At 40.0% G+C, this 27,710-nt stretch overlaps 3 protein-coding genes across 11 annotated transcripts in view; 1 reads left to right on the top strand and 2 right to left on the bottom strand.

Annotated features, from left to right (window-relative positions):
• LOC123372230 (THAP domain-containing protein 6-like) overlaps positions 1–14,886 on the bottom strand; it is a 34,658-nt gene extending 19,772 nt beyond the window's left edge. The window contains exons 1-2 of one of the 6 annotated variants that reach the window (XM_045020239.1): positions 14,748–14,886; positions 11,575–11,654 (exon numbers count right to left, since the gene is read on the bottom strand). The gene's annotated coding sequence lies outside the window, so the exon portion shown is untranslated. Of the gene's footprint in view, positions 1–11,574; positions 11,655–14,404; positions 14,695–14,743 lie in introns of those variants that run through there. The other 5 variants (XM_045020238.1, XM_045020240.1, XM_045020236.1 and 2 more) reach the window with 5 other exon arrangements.
• Positions 14,887–14,898: 12 nt separating this feature from the next.
• SMIM15 (small integral membrane protein 15) lies at positions 14,899–17,826 on the top strand. 4 transcript variants are annotated; one of them, XM_045020244.1, is made up of 2 exons: positions 14,899–15,035; positions 15,821–17,826. In XM_045020244.1, the coding sequence occupies exon 2, from the start codon at positions 15,836–15,838 to the stop codon at positions 16,070–16,072; it is 237 nt and encodes a 78-aa protein (XP_044876179.1). In that variant the 5' UTR covers positions 14,899–15,035; positions 15,821–15,835; the 3' UTR covers positions 16,073–17,826. The 4 variants fall into 4 exon arrangements, with proteins under 4 accessions (XP_044876179.1, XP_044876181.1, XP_044876178.1 ...); XM_045020246.1 differs by lacking the exon at positions 14,899–15,035 and adding an exon at positions 15,360–15,577; XM_045020243.1 differs by lacking the exon at positions 14,899–15,035 and adding an exon at positions 15,360–15,613.
• Positions 17,827–20,950: 3,124 nt separating this feature from the next.
• NDUFAF2 (NADH:ubiquinone oxidoreductase complex assembly factor 2) overlaps positions 20,951–27,710 on the bottom strand; it is a 122,655-nt gene continuing 115,895 nt past the window's right edge. Inside the window, exon 4 of the mRNA XM_045020242.1 lies at positions 20,951–21,329. Within this exon, the coding sequence (XP_044876177.1) occupies positions 21,078–21,329 (252 nt within the window). The 3' untranslated portion in view covers positions 20,951–21,077. The remainder of the gene's footprint in view (positions 21,330–27,710) is intronic.

Below are 27,710 nucleotides of genomic sequence, written 5' to 3'. Positions count from 1 at the left end.
TGCTCTGTCACCTTTTGGAACCATAGACTAACTCATCTGTGTATATATGTTCCCCACTTTAACCTGCAAATAATTCACTCATTTCTTTTTCCTAATTAATAAATCCGTAGTTAGTTTATTATATGATTGGCTACAATCATTGTCTTTGGTGTGAGATCTGAGGTACAAATTGACCTGGGGTAAGTGACTAGTCTCTTGGGACTGAAAGCAACCTGAATCTTTTGTGATCCTTGGTGTATATTGCAACCACTATTACTAAGTCCAATTTTCAAGGGTGGCAAAATAGACTGGAGACCCCAAGGGGACTGCCTGTGACTCCATGGTAAGACTGTTATAGTGCTTCAGGAGTTCACATTTATTACTGGGTTGGTGAAATCTACTTATTGAACATACCGGAAGTCAGCACTCATGGTCATGAACCACTCCAGACAGCGGCCAATCAAAGTAAAAAAAGTAAAAGCTCACTGGAAATTGGACCCTTATGCTATGGAAAATGAGAAAGCTGATAAATTGGCCCGTGAAGGAGTCCGATCAGGAGAATTTTGGGAAGATAAGGATCAGGAGTATTCTGTTATTACCCCTAATCCTAAATGTCCTATAGCTGCAACTAAATTGGTACAACCCAATATACCAGATCTAAAAGATGTGCAGAAATTGGATAAGGACATAATGAGAGTAATCCTAGAGCTTTCCAAAATAGGCAAAAGATCACTAACAATAGACCCTTTGTACAAACGACATGAACAGCAGTTACAAGTAGTAGATGGAGTTCTCATGTATACAGGAGGTCCTTTTCCTGTGTGGGTAGTTCCAGCTCACTTACGGAGGGAAATGATGTACATGGTCCATGACACTCCTACAGGAGGACATCAGGGAGTGGACAAAACTGTCCAACGTCTTGCATCTGTAGGATGGTGGCCACTTCTTAGGATGGATGTACAACAATATTGTGAAAATTGTCTGGCATGTGCCCAAGCTAATCCTACTCCATCCAAAAGAAATGCGCCACTAAGATCCCAGGTGTATGAAGGTCCGTGGATGGCTTTGCAGATTGACTTTGTAGGTCCTTTGCCAAGGACCCAAAGAGGTAACCAATATTTATTGGTGATTATCGATCCTTTCTCAAAGTGGATAGAGGCATTTCCTCTTAAAGCCAATACTGCAAAAGCCACTGCCAAGGTCTTAGTAGAACAAGTCTTCTCTCGCTGGGGGATCCCTGCAAAGGTAGAATCAGACCAGGGATCACATTTTACAGGACAGTTCTTTAGGGATTGTCTTAAATTGATGGAAGTCCCGCAGAGACTACACATCCCATACAGACCACAGTCATCTGGGATGGTGGAACGAACCAATCGGACTATAAAAGTGATGTTGAGGAAACTGGTTGATGCCAATGGACGTAACTGGGACACCCTCATGCCTTTAATTTTAATGGAATTGAGGGCGACACCGGCTGCATCTACTGATAAAACACCTTTTGAAGTGATGACAGGCCGAACAATGAGATTACCAGAACATTTAATTTGGCAAGCTAGTGGCACTCAATTAGAGGGAATAAAAATGGATACCTACCTGCAAAATCTGCAAAAACATTTAAATCACATTCACTTGCAGGTAGCTGCTAAATTGGGAAAATCTAGACGTAAGGCAAAGGCTTACTTTGATAAAAACCAGAGAGAGAATACTTGGGAGGTAGGAGACCAAGTAATGTTATTGTCATATAAGTCACCAGAACATGGGTTGTGTAATCGATGGATTGGACCTTTCCAAATCATTGATAAACTCAGTTCAGCAGTATATAAGATCAGAGTAACAGGAGGAAAGCATAATAGAGACAAGATTTATCATGCTAACCAGTTAAAGCTGTATTGATCGTCCAGGTTGCAGGAGCAACTTCCTCCTCAGGATTTAAGTGATCAGACGAAATCGCAACAACTGGAGCCCAGCAGTTTGCAACCATGAAATTGACATTGACATTTTTGACTTATTACACCCTTATTGTTGCTCTAAGGGTAGGACTATGCCAAAATCTTAAGTCTGAAACTGAACTATTGCAACCCCAGGAATCCAGACGACCGGATCGTACTCAGTTGTCTGAGCCCAAGCAACAGAACATACCACCAAAGAAGGAACGGACTATTATACTTAATTCAGAACTGGTCAACAACCCGATTCAACAGGTTAAGGGAATTTGGGGGGAGGATGTTACTTTTGAATATCAATTGGGGGAAGTAACTGCACTACCCTCTAGTGGTTGGAAAAAGATGTGGCCCTTAAATGAAAATTCTAAGGGGGGAGGATGCAAGACATTTACAAATTCAACTTCCCTAAAACATGGTATATCTTATGGTACTTGGAAAAACAAAGCTAGCTGTAATAATTTGATAACAGGGGGAAGTTTAACTTTGTATAAGCTTGAATATGAGGACCAAGGGCGATATGAGGTGCTCATTATAGTTACCTTTCAAACCAAAACAGGAAACAAAAAATATGTCCAGAATATGACATTTGAACTTAAAGTTCAGGACCCAGTTATTGACTATGATTTTGATCAGTCAAGAACAAATGATGTAAATTGTCCAGTGTTAAACCCAGGACCTGTTAGTGGTCTTACCACAACACCCATAATGAGGAAAATAATTAATCAAGTTCAATTTATGCATATTCCTGTAGTGCTAAATTTATCTAATTGGTACTTGGGAGAATTTAGCTATTGTCAGCATACCAAAGTAGCTTCCTTTTTCTCAGTACGACTTGTGAATAGGATTGTAGCCTATCAGCAACGAGTGCGAGATATTGTTCTGCTAAAGGATGATAAAGTCCCTAAGTCACAAACTCTTAGGAGAAAACGTAGCTTAAATCTCCTTGGAGGTTTAGGATCCCTAACAGGACTATTTGGTGCAGGAATGTCAATTTGGAACCAAGTGGATATTGGAAAAATCCGCAAGCATATAGATTATGTGTTAAAAGAGGAAGCTAACCGAGTAGTCAATCCAATGTTACAGGGAATAAAGGGATTGGCACAGGAAGAACGATTTACTGTTTATAATATGCATGATATAACCCAATTGTTTAATGAAACTCAACAGAAAATTAACCAGTTAATTGCTTTAAACAATGATCAGAAAAGGGATCAGCATTTAGGGAAAGAAATTATATGCTCTGCATATGGGGAATATGTTGTAAGCACAATTACTGATGCATTGCGATCCTTAAAACTAGGAGAAGTTCCTGATTTAATTAAGAATGAGCAACTGATAAGTTGGTATTGCCCTAAATGTTTTCAAAAGCTGGAAAAGGAAAGATCCACTTGTTTGGATGCATGCCAGCATTTGTCAGTGGGTGCTATGAGAGAGATAGGATCTGTGACACCTCACCCCAACCGAGACAGTTGTTCTCTTGCAAAAGATTGTATAATGACACGGTCTTTGTATGTTTCATTCACGGTCTCGTTACCAGTGTTTGACCCAGACAAGGATGTGTACAGGCAATTGGCTGCTATCCATTCTATAGGTCACCTCGAAGATGACATCTACAGGGAACGCGTTAATGCACCTCCCCTGGTAGTCTATCACACTCCAACTCAGACTTGGAAGGTACCACAGATGGCCTGTTGTTCTGAAAAAGGACCTCAGTATATCTGTAGGTGTAATGTGTTTGAATCAGACACTGTTTTGTGTGGACTACAGGGAGAGAAAGCACAGAATTCATCATCGTCATGCCTGGTGAGGCTGACCACATGGAAGACTCCGATGGAGAGGGTGACCTATGCTGGAGGGAACCAATTTTGCGTGGTTACCAACCAAAAGAGGTACCAGTATGGTTCCTTGGAGTGTCCTGTCACAGAGCCAAATTTCTGTTTTATCCCAAAGCAACCCACGGTAATAGGAAATCAAGTTATTTCCCCTATCCCTACTTTTGAGAACATTACCATTATTCAGTCTAACCCTGATTACCAGAATTTAACTATTCAAAGCACACCCACTTTTTTGGCCTATGTTCCACCATTAGGGTTACAACTGAAATCATTAATGACTCGTAAGGAGACTCACCTCATTCAAATTACTAATAATATGGACGAAGCCCAACAAGTTATTACCCAATTAATGAATGAAGGTAATGAGCCTGCAACAACTTCCAGAGAAAATTTCGGATTAAAAGTATGGATGATTATCCAAGGAATTGGGATTGGAATTAATTTCCTTATTTTAGGTTATATGCTGTATAAACGCAACAAACCCAAGCCAAAAACTAGGCAGAGACCTAGACAGACACCCAATCACCTAAACAAATGCACAGACGAGCACCATCTGGGGATGAACAGGAATATATATACATGGTGCCCATTCCTGATACATACCAAAATTTGCCCAGGTATGAAACTAAAAAGGGCCCCACAGATATTAAATCCTAGGTGACGGGGTTTCTTTATGTAAACCACCCCGTCAAAGCGGGGCGTGTAGTCCTGAGGATTAATCTGTTGATCTGTATAAAATGTCTTTTTGATAAAAGTATGTAGGCTTCATAGATTATAGAATTATTTGCAATAGAAATGCAAGACATCTATAGACATCCAGGCCAGACACTCTGGTCACATCCTGCATGACGCTGAAGGCAACCTTTAGGACCCTTACTCAGAAAAGTAATAATAGAATACAAACCTACGTAAATGTCTGGGGACCTTTTGAATGTTTGAAGACCTTTCACCTAGTAAGGGTGAAAAGTGGGGATTTTTGCCCACAAATTTAACAAGTACACCACAAACTGCGTACATATCTGTCATTCATACGCATATCTATGTTGGCCTATGAGGGATGGTACCCTAACCTTTCCATGGAGGAAAGACAAATTTGGGCATAGGATTTCCGAATAAGCCCTATAAGAAGGGTGTTGATACACCATATGGTAGGCGATACATCCAGCTATCTTTCTTATCGTCTCACCTTGTCTCCCCTTTGAAGGCTGTCAAACTACTGATAAGTCGTGGTATTATTTCTTTTCAAAGCTGTAAGTATAAAAGAATCTAATTTCTGCTTTACCTTTATAGAAGGTTTAACTCATAACCATTTTCATCACTTCCTCTATCTATCGGAGGTGTGAACAACACCTAAGTTCAGAGTGAATTAGAACTGTGTATTATCATAGATTTATATCTCTTAAAAAACTGTGATATTTTGTAACTTTGTAATCTCAAACTGCTTTTAACATTTTACATTTACCTATTGTTTCATTGATTTTAAATAAAAGGTCTTGATTGACTAATTTTGTCTCAGTGTAAGTTCCTGTCATATACCCCAATCTTCTTGTATAAATTCTGCAAAGCCTGATTTAAGACGAACTCTTATCTTTTGATCATACATATTGGTAAACTATACCCATATTATTAATATCTACTAATATTATTAATTAATTAGGAAATTAATTATTAAATAAAACTAAATTAAGTGGATAAACTCCACTGACCCTACTAACCCACCCCAAATCAGGCTACAGTAAGACTGTTATAGTGCTTCAGGAGTTCACATTTATTACTGGGTTGGTGAAATCTACTTATTGAACATACCAGAGGTCAGCACTCATGGTCATGAACCACTCCAGACAGCCTGACACACATCTTTCATAATATTAATATCATAGCTTAACAATACAATATTGTTGCACAGCACTTTTAAAAGGAGTTTTAAAAAAGATGAAAAATAAACAAAGGACAGATTATTGCTTGTTCTGAAGTACCATGCAGGACATCTAAGTACGGTCATCCCTGCGGGAGGTACAGGAGCCGGGACAAACCCCTAACCTGCCTCGGCCACTGGCTCCGCCCCCACTCCACCCCTTCCTGCCCCTGCTCCGCCCCTTCCCACCCCTGCTGTGCCCCCATTCCAACCCTTCTTCCAAGCCTCCGCCCCACCTCTTTCCGGCTTCCGCCCCCTCCTCCAAGTGACGCTGGGAGCTGGCGGGGCAGGCTGGGGCGGGGCAGGCTGGGGCGGGGTCGCTCGCTGCTGCCTGCACCAGGCTCCCCGCTAACCTCCCAGGCCACCCTGGACCCCGCATCCCCCTGAAGCATGGAGACCCCCAAAGTGCGGGACCCGAGGCAGCTGCTCTGGTCCATCCTATGGATGGTATGGCTCTGCATCTAAGTGGCCACTGTCAGAAGACAGGCGTCTGGGTTAGATGGACCATTGGTCTGACCCAGTATAGCCGTTCTTATGTTATGTTAAAGCACAGCTGCTACTCCTCCTGCCAAGCAAATGGGCTGGCTTTGGGTGGAGCTTCTCACCAACCCATTGGTCAACCAAGCTGGCTTGGAGTGAACAGGAGCAAATGCTGTGCACCGTAAAGGGATGTAGGAAAAAATATTCCCCCTCAGGAGCAAGGCAGAGACAGGAAAGGATGTGTGGATCTGAGCCGGAGTCAGTGCAACTACTCTATCTAGCCCCAATTCAAAAAAAGGTGAGGGAAATGCAATCTAATCAAAGACTTTCCATAAGCAATGAAAGAGTGGCTGCATTCCGGTACACAAGACATATTTCTCAGAGGTCTTCCATGTCTACTGACCAGGCTAGGGTGATGAACTGTGTTTCAAAGAGCTAACCAATGGATGATTTCAAACATGGACACAGCTTCTTTTCAAGAGATAGCATACTAAATTTTGTTTGTATTACAAATCATGCAACTGAACACAATTGGGTTATGATTTTTGCCTATATACAGGTTAAAGTACATGTGAGATTTAATAGCGGATGCAGAGCATTAGGAGCCCCATAAGGAACATCCTTTAAAATACAAGGCAAGTGGTCACTCAGGACCAACCTTATAAGATAAACAAGCTCCAGCTTGTGGCAGTAGGACTGAAAGCTAGTGATTTCCCAGGTTACAATTAATGCAAGAGTAGAACTCAGACCTACATCTCTTATATGACATCATTATTAAACAAGATATTGTTATGGCAGAAATTTGTACAGTGCCTAGCACAGTGAGGTACTGGTCCATGACTGGGGCTCATGGGCACTATGGTAATATAAGTAATAAATAATAATAATAAAATCACCAAATGTCACTGTTACACAGTCTTGTAATTTTTTTTTCTTTGCATATGATCGCTATACAGTCTGAAGAAATGCTATACTCATATGTTTGTGACGCATGTTCTTTGGGGGGAGATGTTGGGGGAGTCTCTCTATAACTAGAGTCAGGCCTAGACTCTTGGGGTATGTCTACATTTAAAACGGTACCACGGTGCTGCTATAGCACTTCAGTGTTAAGAATACCTAGAGTGATGGGAGTGGTTATGCCGTCAGCGTAGGTAATCAGGCTCCCTGAGAGGTGGTAGCTAGGTCGACGGAATAATTATTCTGTCTACACCAGAGTAGATTGGTATAACTATGTCTCTCATGAGTGTGATTTTTCACACCCCCAAGAGACATAGCTAGAGTGATGTACATTCCTAGTGTAGACCAGGCCTTAGTACAGAGTTGCTTCCTGGGAACTGACTGGGGGTCTGGGTTGACATTCATGAAGGTGGGGATTGCCTATGTGGTGTTGCTTGTGACCACCTCTGTTCAAGGACTGGCATATAAAGTGTAAATGGACAAGTTACACTAAGAAAATATCCAGACTCCACATTACTGGTTTCTACTCCAATGGAAAACTGACATGCAATGGCCTGACATCTGCTACCACTTGGCAGAGGGAAAACAATATTTAATATTTTTTTCAAAATAAAATTTTATTTGAAAGGCAATATTTAAAATTGACTTCAGGTCATTACTATAAGAGAGAAGCAACCAGGCTGGAACTCTAGAGCCCTGAGTCTCAGTTATACAAAGGCCATTTTATGCTAGCCTGGCACCATAAAGGACCTGAAAGTAGGCAGAAACAGCCTCCTGAGAATCCCTGCTCTGCAAAGATACTCCTGTAGCCAGAGTACTGCTGGCGTTGGTGGCTCTATTCCCAGTACCTGATGGAGGGGGCATAGCTAAAGTGACCTGCACTATAGCTATTATCTAATTTTCTAGGGCCATTGGAAGCACACTATAAGCTACAGCAGCCCTGAGGTCCCCTAATTTGTGTTCCCTCTCACTAGTTGTGCCATGTCTAAATTCTAGTTTCATGATTTCTTGAGGCAGGGGCCGGCCTGACTAGATATTGGTTCTGCAAGGCAATTAGGATATTTGGATGTAGCATTTAAAAAAAAAATCTGTAAAGATTTAAAGATACATGAAACCCCTTGACTCTTCTTTCAGTTTTTGTTTCCTAGTCCCTGCAACAGAGAGAAGTGAAGAAGCAGTTGGTGGGGGGTTTTTTGGTTTGTTTTTTTAAAAGATCAACCAATTCAAACTCTTGCTTCATCCCACAGATCTTAATGATTTTTAAATGATAGATTTATAGCATCCTCTTCCTTGATGTCTTTTCTAAGGTTCTGATCCTACTGCCAGTGAAGTTAATGGAATCTTCCCCACCAACTTCAACAGCAGCAGAATTAGTCCAGGAGTCATGAAAATCTTTCATCTAACAAGGAGTCTCAGCTCCATTCTTGCCACCGCTAGAAGGAGCAATGCAAGTACTGGGGCATTTTATGAGAACCAGCACCTAAAGCTCATGGCTCTTTCCATGCTCTATTCTAGAATGGAGAGAGTGGAATTTCTCATGAAAATGTCTGACCAATTAAATAAACAAAACAAGCACGTACTACTTAAACTTTGGGACTGGGTAAAAATGTACTTGTTTAGTTCAAAATGTTTTGTTGATGAAAAACGGACCCCTGCCTGGAAAGGCACTGTGACTAATGCGAAGGAATGTTTTTGAATCAGAAAGGAAAAAAAGTGTGCAATGTACCCTCTGCTTTTGGAACAATTCCTTGGTATTTCAGATTCAGTGAAATCTTGCCTTGGAGAAAACAGATTGCTGTGATCTCCGCAGGAACCAGTGTGCGGTGGGGACGGGGGGCAAAATGCTGCCCCTTAAAAAAGTAAGTTTGGGGGAGGAAATAATTCAGCAATAGAAAGAGGAAGAACTTTGTGGGGGAAGGGGGCAAAAGTAGCCCTATTTATGCAGGGCGTCTTTGTTACACAGCAGGACACTGTGTAAGTGTCAGAGACCCCATAAGAATTCTAAAATGACCTTGGAAAATTGATCTGAAATCAACAAGATAAAATTCAGTAAAGACAAGTGTGAAGTACTACATTTAGGAAAGAAAACTTAAATGCACAAATACAAAATGAGGAATAACTGGCTTGGTGGTAGTACTGCTGAAAAGGATCTAGGGTTATACTACATCACAAACTGAATATGAGCCAACAATGTGATGCATATGAGAAAAAGACTAATATCATTGTGAGGTGTATTAACAGGAGCATCATATGTAAGACACAAGGGGTAACTGTTCTACTCTACTTGGTGCTGGTGAGGTCTCAGCTGAAGTACTGTGTCTAGTTGTCAGTGCCATGCTTTAAGTAAGATGTGTATAAATTTGAGAGAATCCAGAGGAGAGCAACAAAAATAATAAAAGGTTTAAAAACCTGATCTATGAGTAAAGATTACGAAAACTGGGCATAGTTAGCCTTGAGAAAACAAGACTGAAAGGGGACCTGATAAGTCTTCAAATATGTGAGGGCTGTTATCGAGGATGGTGATCAATTGTTCTCTGTGTCCATGGAAGGGAGATTTAGGTTAGACATTAGGAGCAGCAAGGGAGATTTAGGTTAGACATTAGGGAAAATATTTCTAACAATCAGAATAGTTAAGCACTGGAACAGGCTTCCAAGGGAGGTTGCTGAATCCTGGTCATTGGAGGTTTTAGAGAAGAGGTTAGACAAATACCTGTCAGGGATAGTCTAGGTATACTTGGTCCTGCCTCAGAGCAGGGGGTGGACTAGATGACTTCTCGAGGTCCCTTCCAGCCCTACATTTCTAATTCTATTAAAAGTTCAATGCCCTTCCCCCATAAAGCATGAGCTGCTGTTATGACACATCTTGATGGAAACAACACTAATTAGCGTAGCTGAATTAATGTGGATCAGGATAAGTATTATATAGTAGGAAAACAAAGCCAAGGCACAAGCAGGAAAAGCAAATGGAACAAAGGCTCCAGAAGGCTGTGATAGCCCCATCATGGGCACACTTATAATCATATGTACACTTTCTTTCATCCAGATAAGATGAACGAATTTATGAATTTATAACTGGGAAACAAAGAAAAGAAAAAGCACTTTGCAAAGATGAGTATTACCCAAGGATACATTTTATCCTCATTTACAGATGAGGAGATTAAGGTGATTTTCCTAGACACATGCTGTGAATTAGTGGCCCAGATGGAAAAAAAATCTCCTTGTCTCCTGGACCCTTATTCTAACTACCAGAAAAAGTTATAGCAGTGCTGAGGTTCTTTTTTCACCATTAAAAACAAACAAACCAATAAACAGACATTTCAGTCATTACCATTCTGGGGTGGATTTGAACTAGTGAGCTAGGTAGGAGATGGACAGCTTCATATCCAATTATCAATCTCTCAAGCAATCCAGTTTCCCTTACTATCTTTATGGGCAATTGACTTCCTGTTTGAGCTCTAAAATTGATTACTCATAAAAAGGCAGTTAAAGTTGTGATATAACCAGAGACAGATTAAGGCTAAATATGGTTCATGTCTGATCAAAACGACAGGGTACCAAAACATTCTAAGGAGAAGAAAAACAACGCTGCTAGAAAAATAATTGAGAGTCACTTTTAAAGGATGAAGGTACTCAACCATACTTTAATCTGACACTAGTCATGCATACTTTTTTTTGTCCCATCAAAATTTTAAAAGCCAGATACAAACCCACTATTATGAAACCAAATTGAAAAATGTAATATTCTCATTATTTGTCTTCCAGTAGTATCCAGAATGTGCTAGATATCATCCGCACACAGTCCCTGCCCTAAACATCTTACAGTCTAAGAGGAGTTTACACAGATGATGTGGAAATGGATTGAGCACACCAGCAGAATTACTGATGATTTCTTCTGAGATGCTCAGGCCCAGCTGTATAAATGGTAGTAGCAACAGCACAAATGGAAGGGGCTCTTCATGCAATCTAGGGCAGTGGTTCTCAAGCAGGGGTCTGGGGCCTCCTGGGGAGCCATGACCAAGCATGACTGGCATTAGACTCACTGGGGCCCAGAGCGGAAAGCCAAAGCCCCACCACACCGGACTGCAGTCCAGGGCCCCGAGCCCCATCACCCAGGGCTGAAGCCAAAGCCTGAGTAACTTAGCTTTGCAGTGCCCCCTGTGGTGTGTGGCCACAGGACAATTGCCCTGCTTGCTACCCCTTGAGGCTGACCCTGGCTTTTATATGCAGAAAACCAGTTGTTGTGGCACAGGTGGGCTGTGGAGTTTTTATAGCATGTTCCAGGGGCCTCTGAAATAAAAAGGTTGAGAACCCCTGAATAAAAGATAAAGATGTACTGCAGGTCCACTTCAGCAGAACACAACGTTTTCAAATAAAGATTTGTAGCACACACAAAGAGGCTGTAATCCCCAATGGTACAATATAATTTTGTTGGCTCAAGTACAGCTATAAGAAACAGAAAGCTTACTGGTCTGCATATACTACAGATGTGTCATTCGTGGCCAAGAAAACGCTGATAAAGCATCCACACTTTAGAGGTATTACAAGCTGGGGGCAAAAAAGACACTAGGTAAACTTAATGTCTACAGTTCTTCAAAAAAATGTTCACCAATATGCAATGTAAGGGAGCTTCATAGATGTCATCCAGAAACAAGAGTGATATTATTCAGCAGGTGGAATATACAAGGTCAAGGAAATTATGAAATTAAATAGTACATGAACTTTGTAGAAATCATTCTCTTAGTGGGAAAATCAACTTATATTTTTATGGACACAAAATGGGACATATTAATGGAGTTACACCAGGGTTGAATTTGCTCCACAAAGTAGCATGATACAAAGGCAACTAGAGAGGCATTTAAATTATGATTGAAACATTTAGCACTGGTTTTCTACATGATTCTACACCAATAACATGTCACCACCAGCAAAATAAACACATTTATTGAAAGCATATATTAAACATATACACTCAAAATTTCATTCTCATTAACGATTCCTAACATGAGACTGTTTTGCTTTTGTGCAAGTGACTCCTCCATTTTCCACATCACTATTATATTCTCAGCACTGCTGTGCCTTCCTCTGCATTATCAATTATTTCTACTATGGTTGGAGTTTTTGGAATCTTGTGGTCGTCGTTTCACTCCTTTTTGCAGCCATTCTTTCTGAAGTTTGACAATGGACAATATCGCTAGACCTCTCCAGTGTCAGTTCACTCAAGGTTCCATCCTAACAAAACTTTCAGTGCTGCTCAAGTATGTTAAAGGTGTTTTTTTTTAAATGGTGGCAATTTAAAATTATTGAAGTTAATTGGTTTATAAAATAATGTCACCAAAGGAGATAGTGTTATGTTGCTTTCCAGGAAATATGATGATAAACATATCATTTAGCCATGGATGGCCTGTTCATTTTAAGGTATTTCTAGTTTCCAAAACCAGGTATTTCCCCTGCTATAATAAACTGTTAACTTAGATAACACAGTTTGTAAAATCATCTAACAATAATGCTAATACAATATCTTAGAAATAATAACCACATCATTGATTTAGATGAGCTCTGCATTTTCCTGACATTTGTAGAAATTATACAAAGAGACAGACACTTAGAGATTCCAGTGCTTATATAAGAATTATATAACATTCAAAAACTAGTAGGCGAACACTTCAAGAATTATAACATTCAAAAACTAGTAGGAGAACACTTCAATCTCTCTGGACACTCAATAACAGACTTAAAAGTGGCAATTCTTCAACAAAAAAATCTTCAAAAATAGACTCCAATGAGAAACTGGAGAACTGGAAATAATTTGCAAACTGGACACCGTCAAATTAGGCCTGAATAAAGACTGGGAATGGATGGGTCACTACAAAAACTAATCCCCCCTGCTGATACTCACACCTTCTTGTCAACTGTTTGAAATGGGCCACCTTGATTACAGTATACTCATTAGCACTACAAAAGTGATTTCCCTTGATATTCACCCCTTCTTGTCAACTGTTGAGACTAGCCCACTTCCACCTTAATAGAACTGGATCGTTAGCACTGACCCACCACTTGGTAAGGCAACTCCTGTCTTTTCATATGCTGTGTTTTTATACCTGCCTCTGTATTTTCAACTCCATGCATCTGATTAACTGAGTTTTAGCCCACGAAAGCTTATGCCCAAATAAATTTGTTAGTCTCTAAGGTTCCTCGTTGTTAGTACAGGAAGTGAGACTGTGCTTTTCAGTGAATATTATAGGCATAGCCTGGACAGTACAGCCTTAAAAAAATTAAATTTGTATTTAAGAATGCATAAATTATTCTATGACAAGGATCTGCATGTAGCAAAAATGTATGTATAACACATACCCAGTGGAAAGAATTTTAGATCAGATTTCTTGCCAATTATTATGTCCTTTGGTAAAGCACAGTCATTACTTGTTCCCCATGTGGTGCCCTTTAAATAATACAAATATATATGAGAAACAAGCACACAAAAGCTAGGAATGGAAACTGCTGAACAGATCAATCTAGTTCAAGTAACTGCAAGATCTCTGAATCCACCATGCTAAAACTCCAATCCTGTGAACACTAAGGCATGTGCCTTACTACCATGAACAGCCCCATGGCAATCAATGGAATCACTCACAGTGGTAAAATTAAGCATGTGTAAGTGTAAGCAAGAGTGGGGTTAAACACACTGTTCTATCTACCAATACTGTAGGCTTTTACGATAGCAAAAATATTCCAGGCAACTTTACCTTCCCTACTTGTTGAAATTTTGCACCATTTACATGCATTTAACAATACACTACTACTTTTAGGATTCTGAACCACATCAAGACAACAAGGAAGTTCAACTAATTTAACTCGGAGGTCCAGTAGTTGGCCTGCTGTGCCTTTTTTTAAATGGAGACAGAAACCTCTTGGATTTACGGCAACGTGTGCATACATAGATTTAAAAAAATTCCCAAACAAGACTTTACTGCCTGCACTCAGGGGAGACGATGAGAGAACAAACGCATCACAGATGTTCGTCACGTGGTTTAATGCGCTCCGGGCAGGCGACAGAAGGGGGCGTGGTATAAGCACCACCCAGCGCAGAATACCAGCTGCTCAATTACAAACAAGGTCTTTGCACACCCCCCTCTAAAATGAGCAGAGCGGTCCCGCCACGCTGCACGTTGGTGTCTAATGGGAGTGGATCAGGGCGCTTTGGGAGAATAAATTTGTTTCCTTTCCTGCTCTAAGTCAGAGAGGGGGCGGGGGGCGGGGGTCCACCGGACTTTGGCTTTGGGGCGCTGATGATTTACCCGTTAGTCTCCCAGGGTTACACTCCCGCCTACGACACTGGGGTATTTGTCACTGTCGGGCTCAGTTTCAATGCGCACCACGAACACCTGCCGTAAGGAGCAGCCCAGACTCTGCTTTTCCAAGGGTTTCTGCAGCCCCCACCCCGCTCATTATCTGCCAGACTATGTTAATATGTGTGTGTGGGGGGGGGCTCTGTGCCCCTGAGGGAGCCTTGTCCCCGCCCCGCATTCAGCCCCACGCGGCGAGAGACGACGAGCACGAGCCAGCTCCTCGCGTGCACTAACGGACGAACGGCTCCAGCCACCTCCCGCGCGAACAGCCACGCGCACGCTGCTTACCTACCGGCTGCCCCGGAAGTGCCCCGCGCCGCCCGGACGCACTGCTCTGCCCCTACAGAGCAATGGCAGAGACATCGCCGCCGGCCGCCGTCACGTGACTCCAGTCCAGGCTCCGAGAAGTAGCGGCTGAAGGGACACTCTAGCCGGCGCCAGGGATAGACTCTATGGCTACATAGGCGTAACGGCGGGGGTGGGGCCGCACTCTCTCCTTTTCCTGTTTCCGGTTGGCCCGTGAGTCGCTTGTCCTCGCGGCTTCTGGTTGTGGAGCCGCCGTTGGAGCCGGCGAGGAGGGGTCAGTTCTTCCCTGGGGCTTGGGCGGGCTCTAGTGCGAGGGCTCCCCAGAGACCCTCCCGCGGGGCCCGTGTTCCCGCGCGGGAGGCGCCGCCTGCCCACCCTTCCCCCGCCACGGGGCAGTGATTCATTCAGCCCCGCCCCTCGGCTGCCGCTGAGCGCTGGGGCGGGACCCGACACGCGGGGGGGGGGGGGTCACTGGGCTCCTCAGCCCGCTGCGGGGGTCGGCCCCGCCCCCAACGACTCGTGAAGTGGGCGGCTCGCTCCGGGCCGGGCCCCGCTGCAGGTGTGGGAAGCCGGGGCGGACACGCCGCCCCCTCGCCGCAGCTCCCGCCCCAGCCCGGTGTAGTGCGGGGCTCCCGCCGCAGTGCCCCGGCCGAACCCCAGCCGCGTTCCCTGCATCGCCTCGCTGCCAATCCCGCGTCCAGCGCGGACCGCAGATACGCGAGGCCGGGACTTCTAACTCGAGGGGGTCCCGCCGGCTCCGGGGCTGCGACAGGAGTGTAAAAGAAAACGCACTTGGCTGTATAAACAACCCACCTGGTACCAGTCCGTTATTTACTGGTCTGAATGGGAAAGGTGAGAGGTGGGTGGAAAGCATGTGTTGGAGAACGAGCGTAACAGCTGGCTGAAATAGCTGCTTCCCACCCTCTAGCTAAATAAATGTGAAGCGCTCTGAATAACTCTGTGACGGGGACAGATCTTGCTACTGTATAAGGCACGATAACTTGCAGTATTTTTATGACTATGTAATGAAAAGATTTTCTCATTCAATTTTTTACATAGGGTTTCCCCAGTTGGATGGTAGAAAAGATGTTTGATATCAAAGCGTGGGCTGAATATGTTGTGGAATGGGCTGCAAAGGACCCATATGGCTTTCTTACCACTGTGATCTTGGCCCTTACACCATTGTTCCTAGCAAGTGCAGTGCTATCATGGAAACTGGCAAAAATGATTGAGGCCAGGGAGCGAGAGCAAAAGAAGAAACAGAAACGCCAGGAAAATATTGCAAAAGCCAAACGAACAAAGAGGGATTAAGTGAGGCAAAATGCCTTCCTTGTGCAAAAAAGTGCTTTTGTTGAAGCATTCTTGTACACTTGTATCTTTGTGTGGTGGTGTCTTCCTCCAGCAATCTTCTTGAACTGACATTTCAACCCCTGAAATTATTCATGTTCTGCTTAAACAGTTTGTGTTGATATCTCTGTCTAATCTGCAATGGCATTTGATGTGTATATTTCAACCAGATATCACTTTCCAGTGAGTTTACCTTTGTATGTTTACATGCCATACACTAAAATGAATGCAGTGGCGGGGGCTTGGTTTTTTAAATTGGAACTGCTTTAGGAATTGTTCAAACATGTCAATATTAAATTAAGGAAGAAAAAATTAAATATCTGACTTTCTAAAAATACTGCAGTCATTGGTTTTCTAGAAGCTTAGGCACTTTGTTTTTATACAGTCTTTTTTCTACTGTTGATTTGTCTTCATTATAGTACTTTTTTTTTTTCTGGTTTCAACTTGGCCCTGGAATAGCAGTCCTTGTTTCTGCAGCAGTTGTCAGCTTTGTATTCTCAGGAGTTTGTCTTATTATATGAACAGTGTTAGCATTTCACATTAACTCAACTAAATTCTTCATGAGTGGCTCTCAAGATCAGCTTCCTGGACTATCAGTAGTCCACTGAGCCTTTTTTGGATAGTTCACAGAAGGAAACTTTTTACAACCAAGCAGTAGGCAAATTACTTCATTTTCACAATATCCCAATGTGAACAACTCTTGCCTACAATATGCTTCACAAAATGAATGTAGAGATCCATTTGGCAAATAACTAAATTTCATTCTAGGTTTAGGTGATGACAACAGTAACTCTGGAGCAGCAGAGGAACTGCTTTGGATATTACCAGCTTTGAAAGGATGGCTTATTTAAAAGAAACAAAAGCCTCATATAAAGGTTCTAATGCTGTAAACATAGCCTTAGCTCCAACTTACTTTGCAAACAGATTTAATTGATTTTTCTGTCCAAAGAATAATAGTAAAAATGAAAAATGTGTAGTTTAATATGCTTTAGCAAATCTTACTTTTTATTACTACTTTAGTTCCAATGGGTCTGATCCTGGAGTAGCAATCAAGTTTTAGGCCCTGTTCCAATAACATGACTCTTAATCAGAGCAAATAGAGTTGTGGTTTGTCATACTGGATTCTTGTGCCTACCTCTTCACTTAGTATGTAAAGGATAAACATCTATGAAAGCAGATGCTCTATATTATTGAAAGGAGGAAGTGAATAGGAGATAATAAATACCAATACAAATAAACAGGAAGTTTTGCTAAATCAATCTTAGGGCTTGTCTACACTGGCAATTTACAGCACTGCAACTTTCTTGTACAGGGGTGTGAAAAAACAACCCCTTGAGCGCAGAAAGTTTCAGAGCTGTAAAGCGCCACTGTAGACTGTGCACCAGTGCTGGGAGCCACGCCCCTCATAGAGGTGGCTTTTTTAGAGCACTGTGAGAGCTCTCAGTGCTGTGCCATGGCCACATACAAGGCATGTTAATTGTTGCCAGTGTAGACTAGCCCTTAGGTAAGAATTAGATGTGAAACACTGAGGTGTAATAGTTGGCTTTCTTCTCTGAGTGTTGCTCAAGACAAGTATTGTGAGAATTGTTAGATCTACTGGATTAAGTCTTCAGTGTTTGTCTTCAGTATGGTTACATCTTGGTATTTATACAGTTTTAAAATGGAACAGACTCAAAACTAACTACATTACATAAATAAATTTGATACTTTTTAAAAAATGTGTTCCTTCTTTATTCTGACTTCTAAAAATATGTAACAGCTGTAGAGAAAAGGAATGTGCTATCTTAAGTGTATATTTCCTTAGAGAGTTCTAAGGTGAATGGGTTCAACATACAGTGGTAAGTGAAAATGATCCAAATTAACTAATTCTTAGGCATAATCCTCTCTTAAAAATGGTGTGACATATTGTATATGTCACCAATGAATGCACTGTGTTTTGTTTTTTTTTATAGTAGGCATAGCTCACTCTGTGTGGCAAATGTAAAGGACTCATACTCTTAATCTCCAAATGAAGCATTTGTTAACCAGCTGATGCATTCTGCCTGGGAACATTTGTCTTGTGTTGGAGGTGGAAGGTAGGATCTCACCATGCACACAAATTAAAGCCAGATGTAGCCTAGTTAATTTATAGAATCAGAAGGTAGACATGGAAAATACCTGTTTTTTGTTTAGTCTATTATTGCAAGATTGTTTCCTATGTTAACTTTTTGTTCAGTCACTTTAAATCCCATGTGTGTTTTCACCACTTTCCTTTATTTTAATATCCCAGCATGTGCTGAGTACCTCCCACTACAGCAAAAACATATTAGTAAACATGTGGATTTCTGAATCTCCTAAAACACTGAAAATCCCAGATGAGGCTACACCCCAGTTTTGGACATGTGCAGCCCGGGGAAGGATGAAAGGAACAAAGATGATTTGTTAGGAATAACTCAGCATGATGGAACAAGTAATTTTAAAATGTGACAGGCTTGTAGACACTGGAGAAGGAAGTTAAAAGGTTCTTAAGAGAGGGTAGTGGCTTAGAGCAGCTCAAGATGGGGGGTGTCCAGGGGCAGGGCTAAATATAACAGGTGTAACAGAAGCATCAAAACCAACACCTTTGGTAGATGGGATGGACAGAAAGGTGGTACAAAAACAGGTCAGACAACTATGGCCTTGAAGATAAACTTGAAAATGATAGAGTGGAGCAAGGGGGAATTCAGGCAGTGGCTGGGGACTGGTATCAGGTTGGGTAAGATGGTCTACCTTGACTGCTGAACAATGTTGTGAGTTAAGCTTTTTCTTTTGGTAGCTGCAGGGCAGATCCTAGATCCAAACTCACTCTGCTCATTCTCACACCATGGCATAACCCATCAAAATGTATTTTTTTGAAATAATACTATTTCCCTTTTGCAAGCAGTAATAACCACACAGTTTTTCCCTGTATCATATACAATCTTTCATAGTAGTCAGTCTCCACCTCATACCATTCAGTACTATTTCTAAAATTGTTTGGGAATGAGGAGGAGAGAAGCAGTATAGTGGGGTGGTAATATAGGGCTGGCCCTTTACATTTATTTCCAATTCCATGGCTATAAAATTGGATTCTTTTGTTAAATTCTATCAAACTTAATTAAAAAATCATGTTTGCCTTCATAATCTATGGTTACAATCTTCTAAATTAACATAAACCAGTGACGTTCTTAGGATACAAACACATGGTCCATTCAGTGCAAAGGTGGGGCTAACTTTGAAAACTAGTGACAGTAAGTGTTAACATCAGCACTGATCATTTTAAGAAACATCTAACGGGAGAAGCTGGTTCTTTTCAAAGTGTGCTGGGTCAGTGAAGCAAGAGATCAAAATGTCAAACCATGTATATGGATAGGAAATGAGAAAAAAGAGATGCATCTTTTCTTCAACTGCCTCTCAAGGGCCTGAAACCTTAAGTGACCCTTGCACAGCAGCCAAAGCCTCCAGCTCTTCCTGTCTGACAACTTCTGTAATGAAGTTCGGATTTGATTTGGATAATACACATCACAAATTAAACATTTTGGGGTAATGTATAGTTGAAAGACATTCTAACACTGCTATCTAAAGTTGAATATCAGAATGAGTATTGTCTGATATTTTTCATATTTCAATAGTTTTTTGTTTTGCTGTTGAAGCTGTTACAAGTCTGACACCTTCAGCACAGAATTTAGGGCCTGTATGCCACAGCTTTTAGGGAGACTGAGCCAGAGCACCCTCCACTGCTATCAGGTGTGCTAAGTCATTAACACAAAGCTCAGCTGCTTTTACCACCAAGTTAGGACAACCTGTACAGAGCAGGTTTAATAGCACTAGGGGGAAGAAGGACAAAGTCTGCCCTGTTTACACTAATTTTTACACTTCTACTGTCACTGATGTAGCTACACCATTACTGGCCTTTCCTGTTATCCTGATACAAATTTTATTGGTATAGACCAGGGGTAGGTAACCTGTGACTCGCACTGCCCAGGTCCTGGCCACCACTCTGGGGGGCTCTGCAATTTAATTTAAAAATGAAGCTTAAACATTTAAAAAACCTTGTTTACTTTACATTCAATAATAGTTTAGTTATATATTATAGACTTAGACCTGGCACACACAACCTTAAATTAGAGTGAATAAGTGAAGGCTCAACACACCGCTTCTGAAAGGTTGTTGGCTCCTGGTGTAGACACTGCCTAGGTCATCTTAAATTCCTGGAAAATGAGAGTGCCTCTACACTCTGCTCTTATTTGACTCAGACTGATTCCATATAGCACTTTACACTACTTACAGATGGCCAGCAAGACACACATTTGCTTTTACCATCTATTAATGCAGTTACAAAATATAGTCCCCTAAAATTAACAATATAGTCTCTCTATATTGTTGAAGTGCTTTATGCTAATGAAGTCAAACAGACCCTAAAATCACCTAGGAGAGCCAACAGCATTGACTATATTAAAAGGCAAAAATAGGCAAGGAACTCTTTGGGATTCCAGAGAAATACATGATGATTAAGCAACGAATCTAGATTTGATAGTGCAAATGGTCATTTCTAAGCTTCATGTCTACAAATAAGCTATGTGAAATCCATTATGCTGAAGACCAGATTATAGTTATAGTTAAAAAAAGTTACCTTTAAGGAAAAATGCCTGTCAAAAGGAAGTATATGATGACATTTTCCTATGTCAATGAACTAAATAGAATGAACTCAAGAATAACAAGATGACCAATTTCTTTAAAAAAACCCACAAATTAAGTAGCAGTAGTTTTATACTAAGATATACTAATTAGTCACAGTAATAACTAAATTCAATGATGTCTATGATCTGGCTGTGTAAAAACAAATGAAAATTAATCATCAGTTTATTTCTCACACAACAGTTGGTAAATGAAAAAGTTTTCTTCAGTCATGTTGCTTGTTAGAGCAATTATCTGTGCAATTCACTGGCAAGATTTTTCACATTACAACTGTTTATTTATTACGGCTACTGCTATCTGGTGGGATCCAGGAACCTGGCTGAAAGGTTTTTGCAGTGCTGGATGGGTCTGGTGAAGGCTCATTCTTTCCATAGTAAGGTGATGATGCATGGCCTTTAATTTGAGTTTGAACTGGTTCCGCAACAAGTCCCTCATATTCCTTGGTCTGAAGGGGACTGTCCTTTTCAGAAGCAGCTGTGATTTTCAGTTTTATTTCTTCTTTGTAGATTTCATTCTTAAAAATTTCCTGCAAAAAGTCATCAGGCAAGAAGGAAAGTAGTTAAAGCAGACATCAATGCAATTTACACTACTGAAATAGCATCACTAAAACCCATAGGTATCTTTCTCTCTTAAACTTAATTTTATACATTCTCTCTTCATATGCGTTTGCAAAATAAAGACAGTCAAGGTGCATTGCTTTGTATTACTGTAATTCTAGTCATAGCTAAAAAAGTACTCCAATATTTTGATTAACTTGTTAAAGCAGAGCTGAATTGCACTATTCAAAGCTGATATTAGATCAAAATGGAAGGCTTGTTAAATACACTTATGATCAGAATGTGAAAATACACAATTTGCTGCACCTTCCACAGTTTTCTGATGTAAGACCTTATATTACACAGTTGTTTCAAATCATCATTTGCATATCACACCCCCCCATGATAAAAGGAAGCACCTAAGATCCTTTGTAAAAAAACTTAGAGACCTGATTTGGTTTCATAATCCTGGGGGTAATGTAGTTGTGGCAGAAAACTGTGCCAATGGAGCAGGACAATGAACCAGATGCTTCAGGTAACAACCTCTACAAAAAATTATTAGCACAGCAGCAGTCACTAATAGTAATACTTGCCATCTTGCTGAGAGGAAAATCAGAAATATTCCAAAAACAGGTATGAGTGGAAATAAAGCAAAATGGGGAAATAGTGCCCAGAAGACTCTGAAAATAAGAAAAATACTTAATAGTGAAGAAGTGAGTTTTGATTTCCCTTTTCTTTATCTGCTCAGATATATCCCACACTAGGTGATGTTGTGTATATCAATAATAAAACTTCCCTAATGCTTAGATTGTATGAGATAGCAAAGACTGAAAAGCAAAAGCAGGAAAGATTACATGCTTTTTATAGTAATTTCCACCCAAAGATCTGAAAGTATTTAAAAAACCTTTGTGAAGTAGGTGGTTATGACACTCTGGGATACAATCCAGACCAGTGAGGTGTTGTCACCTCTTCCCTGCCACTTAGAGTGTCTTACAATGCTTTCTTGCTATAGCTCCCACCTGTGCCGCTAAGAAACAGCCTGCCAGCATGCAGGTCACAGCCTGAGCCCTGATCCAGCAAATCTGACCTCAGGAGCCTGTCATCAAACCCCAGCCATCCTCTGGCTTCCAGACTTTGGTTACTACTTACAAGGTGACACACACTGTCCTGAATTTCCCCCCAAAAATGTGTGTCTAGCCCTCTCCTGGACAATACAGATATATTACTTCTGTTGCTCCTCTAAGGAGATCAGTATAGAACAGTCTGCTATGATAAATGGAGTTACCGAAACAATTGACAACACTAGATGAGTTTTATTTAAAGACTAAACCAAGTTTATTTAACTACAAGGAGATAGGTTTTAAGTTAGTACAAGTATAAAGCATTGAAGTCAGAAACGGTTACCAAAAAAACAGATAAAATGCTAAACTTAAACTACACTTGCTTCAAGGTGAAATTCTTACCAAAGGTTCCCAATAACATTGCTGACCAAGTTTCTGGTCAGGATCTGCTTTTGGAGTCCAAAAGGTGTTTCTTTTTTCTTCTTAGGTAAAGGAGAGAGATGGATATGGAGAAATAAATTGGGGTGTTTTTACCCCTTACTTTGCTAGTTCAGTTGCCTTTTTAAATGGATTTTCCAGATAGTTACCCCTAGAAAAGTTCCTTCCAGCTGTGAAGATGGATATGTGGGGTCTCCTGGTAAAAGAGGTTTCATGCTATCGTTTGCTAAAATGCAGATTTGCCTTGCTCCCTCTTGTTGTTTTAAGGACCTTGTTTACTACCTATATGTAAATTAAGGCAAATACACATTCCTTTGTTTGAGAGCTGCTTTTCCAGTCCTGCCTAATTGGGGCTGCATGGGTTTAAACATGTGCTACCAATATCATTCAGGAGGAATTCTTAACTTTTCATATAATGTTGCTACACATATTTCATCATGATAATATTGACCAGTGAGTTATTAGTTTTCAAATAACACTTTACAAGGCATATTTTTCTCAAAGATTATTACAATCATGTGCAGGGTGTGCTTTCTGTTACGGTATTATCCCCACTATCTAGAATGGGGATAAAAATTATCTAGAACAGCAAAGTAATGATTCTTCATCATTGTCAAGATGTAATATAATTAATTTACATTGTCCCCCAAGTCTGCCCTCATTTACCATACTCTAGTGTAAATCTAGAATAACTTAACTGATTTCCAAGGACTTATTCCAGATTTGTCTTGTGTAAGTGTAACCCTTAAATAATCAAAACATATGCTTTTAGTATCTGGGAAGTGTTTATAGTCTGTTAAACGGATATTAAAATTGGTACTAAAAATGTAGGGATCAAGTCCATTTTGTTTTTGAAACAGTTATTTATTAATCCCAAATCTTTGCAAGTGATATTAATGTAATGAGCCTTACAGGATCAGATGAAAATAGTTTTAACTAAATCCTGTATGTTTTAGGGTCCATTTTATTAACTGATTTGTAACTGTAGTTTGGTTTTAAAGGATGCGCTAATGTTAATTGCTTCAACAGCTTTTACTGGCTAAGAGGCGCATGGAAAATAAAATAAAAAAAATCTCTGATATCTACACTATCCTTGGCTGTTGTAAAATTGGAGTTTTGATTTTGCCTGGCACCAGGAGTTCACCATAGAAATCAGGAAAGAAATAATCCATTGTATTTTTCTTAATTGGTATTAATCAATATTGCAAAGTCTAAGAATGAATCATTTGCAATCTACATACTTCAGAGGCAGACTTTAAAATGAAAATCTGTATTCATTCAATTTATGCATAAAATTTATGCAACCAATATATACATTTTAGCAGAGGTTTGTGTGCAAGAAACTCCTGATTTGAGTGTATGAGTCAGGAGTTTTGTAGAAATGTGCACATTTGAAAAACTGTCCCAAGCAGATAATGTTACAGATAGTTTTCTTGTAAAAATTTTGTCCGTGGATGCTAAAGGGTTTTGTTTTGTTTTTTAAAGACAGGCACTGTCCAATCAAAATGTATAATTTTCATATAAACAAGATTCTACAAAACCTAAGACCAATACAAATGTTTCCGCATTTTTTAAAGTTTCAGTTGGAAAGTTGTTTTTAAACAAACATTCCACTTGCAGCATTTGCAACCAAAACATTGCAGGAATGATAACTTAAAAGAGAAATGAACTATAAACAGAAGGGAAACTTACTTCATGGATTTTCACTGTTGGTATTGAAATGCAAAATGCAAACATCAGTGTATATGTGACAGTAAACTGGATATTTTTAATAGTTTAGTTTTAATTTAAAGTGTTGTGAGTAATACAAACAGAAAAATAGGCTCAGTCTTAAAAGGGTTGTTTTTTAAACATTTAACACAAGCAAACACAGATGCTAAAGGTGGACCTTGTTTAATGCAAGTTAGAGACAGTCTAGAATGCATTTCACCACCTCTCTTAGCTGTGTTATCAATCTGTAACTTGTGTTTTATCAGATTCTGTTCACTTTCTTGGGGCAGTTCACCTGGAAATTAAATAGTGTTCTGAACATTAAAAAACAAAAACAAATAAAAAACAGAAAAAGAACATTTCCCTGTTTGCAAACAGAATTCAGAATGTGTTTCAAGACATTGATACCGGCTGGTGGTCTGAGCAGAAGACTTGGGGTGAAGTATATCCTGAGTTCTAATTTCAGTTCTGACCCTGACACTCTTTGTAGCCAGATGTGGATAATTTAACTTATTTTAGAGGAGGTGTTAGTACTGATCAGTTATGTTTTGAAGATGAAAGGGATTATTATTAGACTTGAAGGATTCAATTTCAGCCAGCAAATGGCACTAATTTTTTCTTTCCCCCTCCACCCAAACGCTGACCAAACAAATCTCACTATTAATAATCTTAAACAGAGACAGAGTGTCATGATAAGCATGACATATACTGTATACAGAAGTCATCAACAACTGGTGCACTCTTTTGCTGTCATTCTAGAGGTTAGTTAATAACAAAAGTGAAATATGTATATTACGGGGTAGATAAAAATCAGATTTAAAAAAATATAAAAAATGGATTTTTTAAATTTAAATTGGATTTTTTTGATAAAATGCTTTTTGAGGAAAACACACCTATCTGAAGATAGTTTTAATTAAGATACATTATAGCTCAAAGATATCTCATCATGGAATAGGGATTATAAATTCTATTTCTATGGTATGAGACAATATATTCATGTAATGTTTAAGAAAAGTTTTGTAAATGAGATCCAATAGTTCATGGATTAGGGACCCAAGGGCTTCTGTATAGATTATTTCGGTTAATCTTTCTATCTACCCAATGGGACTTAGTGCTAAATCTAGAAGATACCATTAGATAGGCTTAATTTTGCAGTTCTCAAACTGTGGATTCATGTCTCCAGAGATAACATGCTTGTTAACAAAAATGTTTTAAAAAAATAAATATATAGAGGCGAGAAATAACAGACCTCAACCCTATTGTCCCTCTGCAAATTTGTGTACACAGAGTCAATCCCTTACCTCTCTAAAAGTGCAAAGTTTCAAAAAGTTCAATGAATAGAAGATTGTTGGGGGCTGAATAGATCTGGACAAGGAGAAGTAGTCTGGAGATAAATGTGAGAAGCAAGGGACAGGCAGTAGAAACAAAAGTGAAACTGTATGAACAGCATATTCCAGAAGTCTTTCTGAGTGTAGCCTTCATCAATTTGAAGATCTACCACACCATTCTCTCACTAGAAGGGAAAACCTATAACAGCAGACCGTAAAAAGACCCAGTTTGGATTTCATCTATCTCTGCATTGTAAAGAATATGTATTAAGGTTACCAACCAACAGGAACGCACTTTTATGTGGAAATCCATGATTAAATCGAGTCTTCCTGACTAGTGATTTAAATCATGATTTCAATCAATTTGATTTAAATCAAATCCACCTGGGTATATTAAGTACAGTATTATGATTGTATTCCTGAATGCTGTAGATCTCAGCTTCTAAAGGCATTACAGTTTTAGTTACCAAGTTTAAGATTTCCTATTAGTGCAAAAGTAAGTCAAAAAGTGAAAATTTAAAATTTATAATAACAAGAGGCAATTCTTTCCAAGACTAATTATGATTAATATATTATATATACACCCATAGTTCATTTATGGGAAAAATATCATTAAAACTCACTAAAATATACTGTTCCTTAGATATCACGCTTTTTATCAATTCAGCTTCAAATCCTGTCTGCAGTATCCAGCCCAAGTAGTTGCAAGAGGCATTAGGAAACCGTCCTTTGCAGCCTTGCTGATTTCACCCCTCTCTACATGAGAAGTAGATTGTAGATCAGAGAAGCAGCCATGAATCCTCCTTACCTCCCAACGGCACACATTCACATTGACTTCCTCAGTGCAGGCTAATGCGCAGGGAACTCCTATGGAACTCTTCCTCCCCCCCCATTTTGCACAGCAGCACCATATGGTACCCTCTGTGCCTCAAGAGAAGAGAGCAGAATTTGACTCTTTAAGGAATTAAGAGATTGCATTTACACTATGACTGGAAAAGTTTTATAGATAAACATTCACTGTGCTATATACTGTATGGAAGTGACAGGTATGGAGAAGTATTTTTAACTGTTGCTCCAGGATTAGAAGAGTGACTTAGCTTCTCATTTAGCAAGTTTGTCACTAAATTGAACTGAAATATTTTATAAAATGGCCTAATTTAGTTACTGACTGCCCAAATAAACATGGCTAGAGGGCATTTCAGCAGAGAGCTCAATAAAAGAATATTAAAGCGTAATGTGCTCTGACCTTTAGGGGACAGACAAGCTCAATTCTGTCCAATAAGTATCAGAGATATAACACTAAATCCATTAGCCAGCTATACTTGTGGAAGTCCTGACTCGATTCTCATGACCTTCCCAGGAAATATAAACTAAGGATGTCAGGATTTTGAAGTTGAAATTCTCAACAGGTAGATTTTAAGTGCTCACATGATATCTGAAGAATGCTGAAAATGCTCTTTATTACTCAGAGTAGAGCAGAACTCAGGAGAAAAGATTCATTAACTGAAATAAAAAGACTAACCCTGAAGGAGAGAGGCAGCCGCATTTTGCAGTAGCTGGAATCTTTACATTGTTTAGACATTCACCTTCAGATACAGTGAGTTACAATAATCCAGTTTGGAGATGACAAGTGCCTGTATTATTGTGGCAAGGTCCTCATCTGTGAGGGAGGGGCAAAGTTTGCTAGTAAGATGGATGTGAAAAAGGCATTTTTGGTCACTGAGGCTACCTAGTTGCCCAGGTTTGGTAATGAACAAAACAGCACCCAGAGGCTTCACACAACTTTACTGCATTGGGGACTGTATCCCTCCTATGGAATGCAAGGGTTCCAGGG

This window comes from Mauremys mutica, chromosome 6, assembly GCF_020497125.1.
Source record: "Mauremys mutica isolate MM-2020 ecotype Southern chromosome 6, ASM2049712v1, whole genome shotgun sequence".
Lineage (NCBI taxonomy): Eukaryota > Metazoa > Chordata > Testudines > Geoemydidae > Mauremys > Mauremys mutica.
This window is presented reverse-complemented; position numbering and strand designations above follow the sequence as displayed.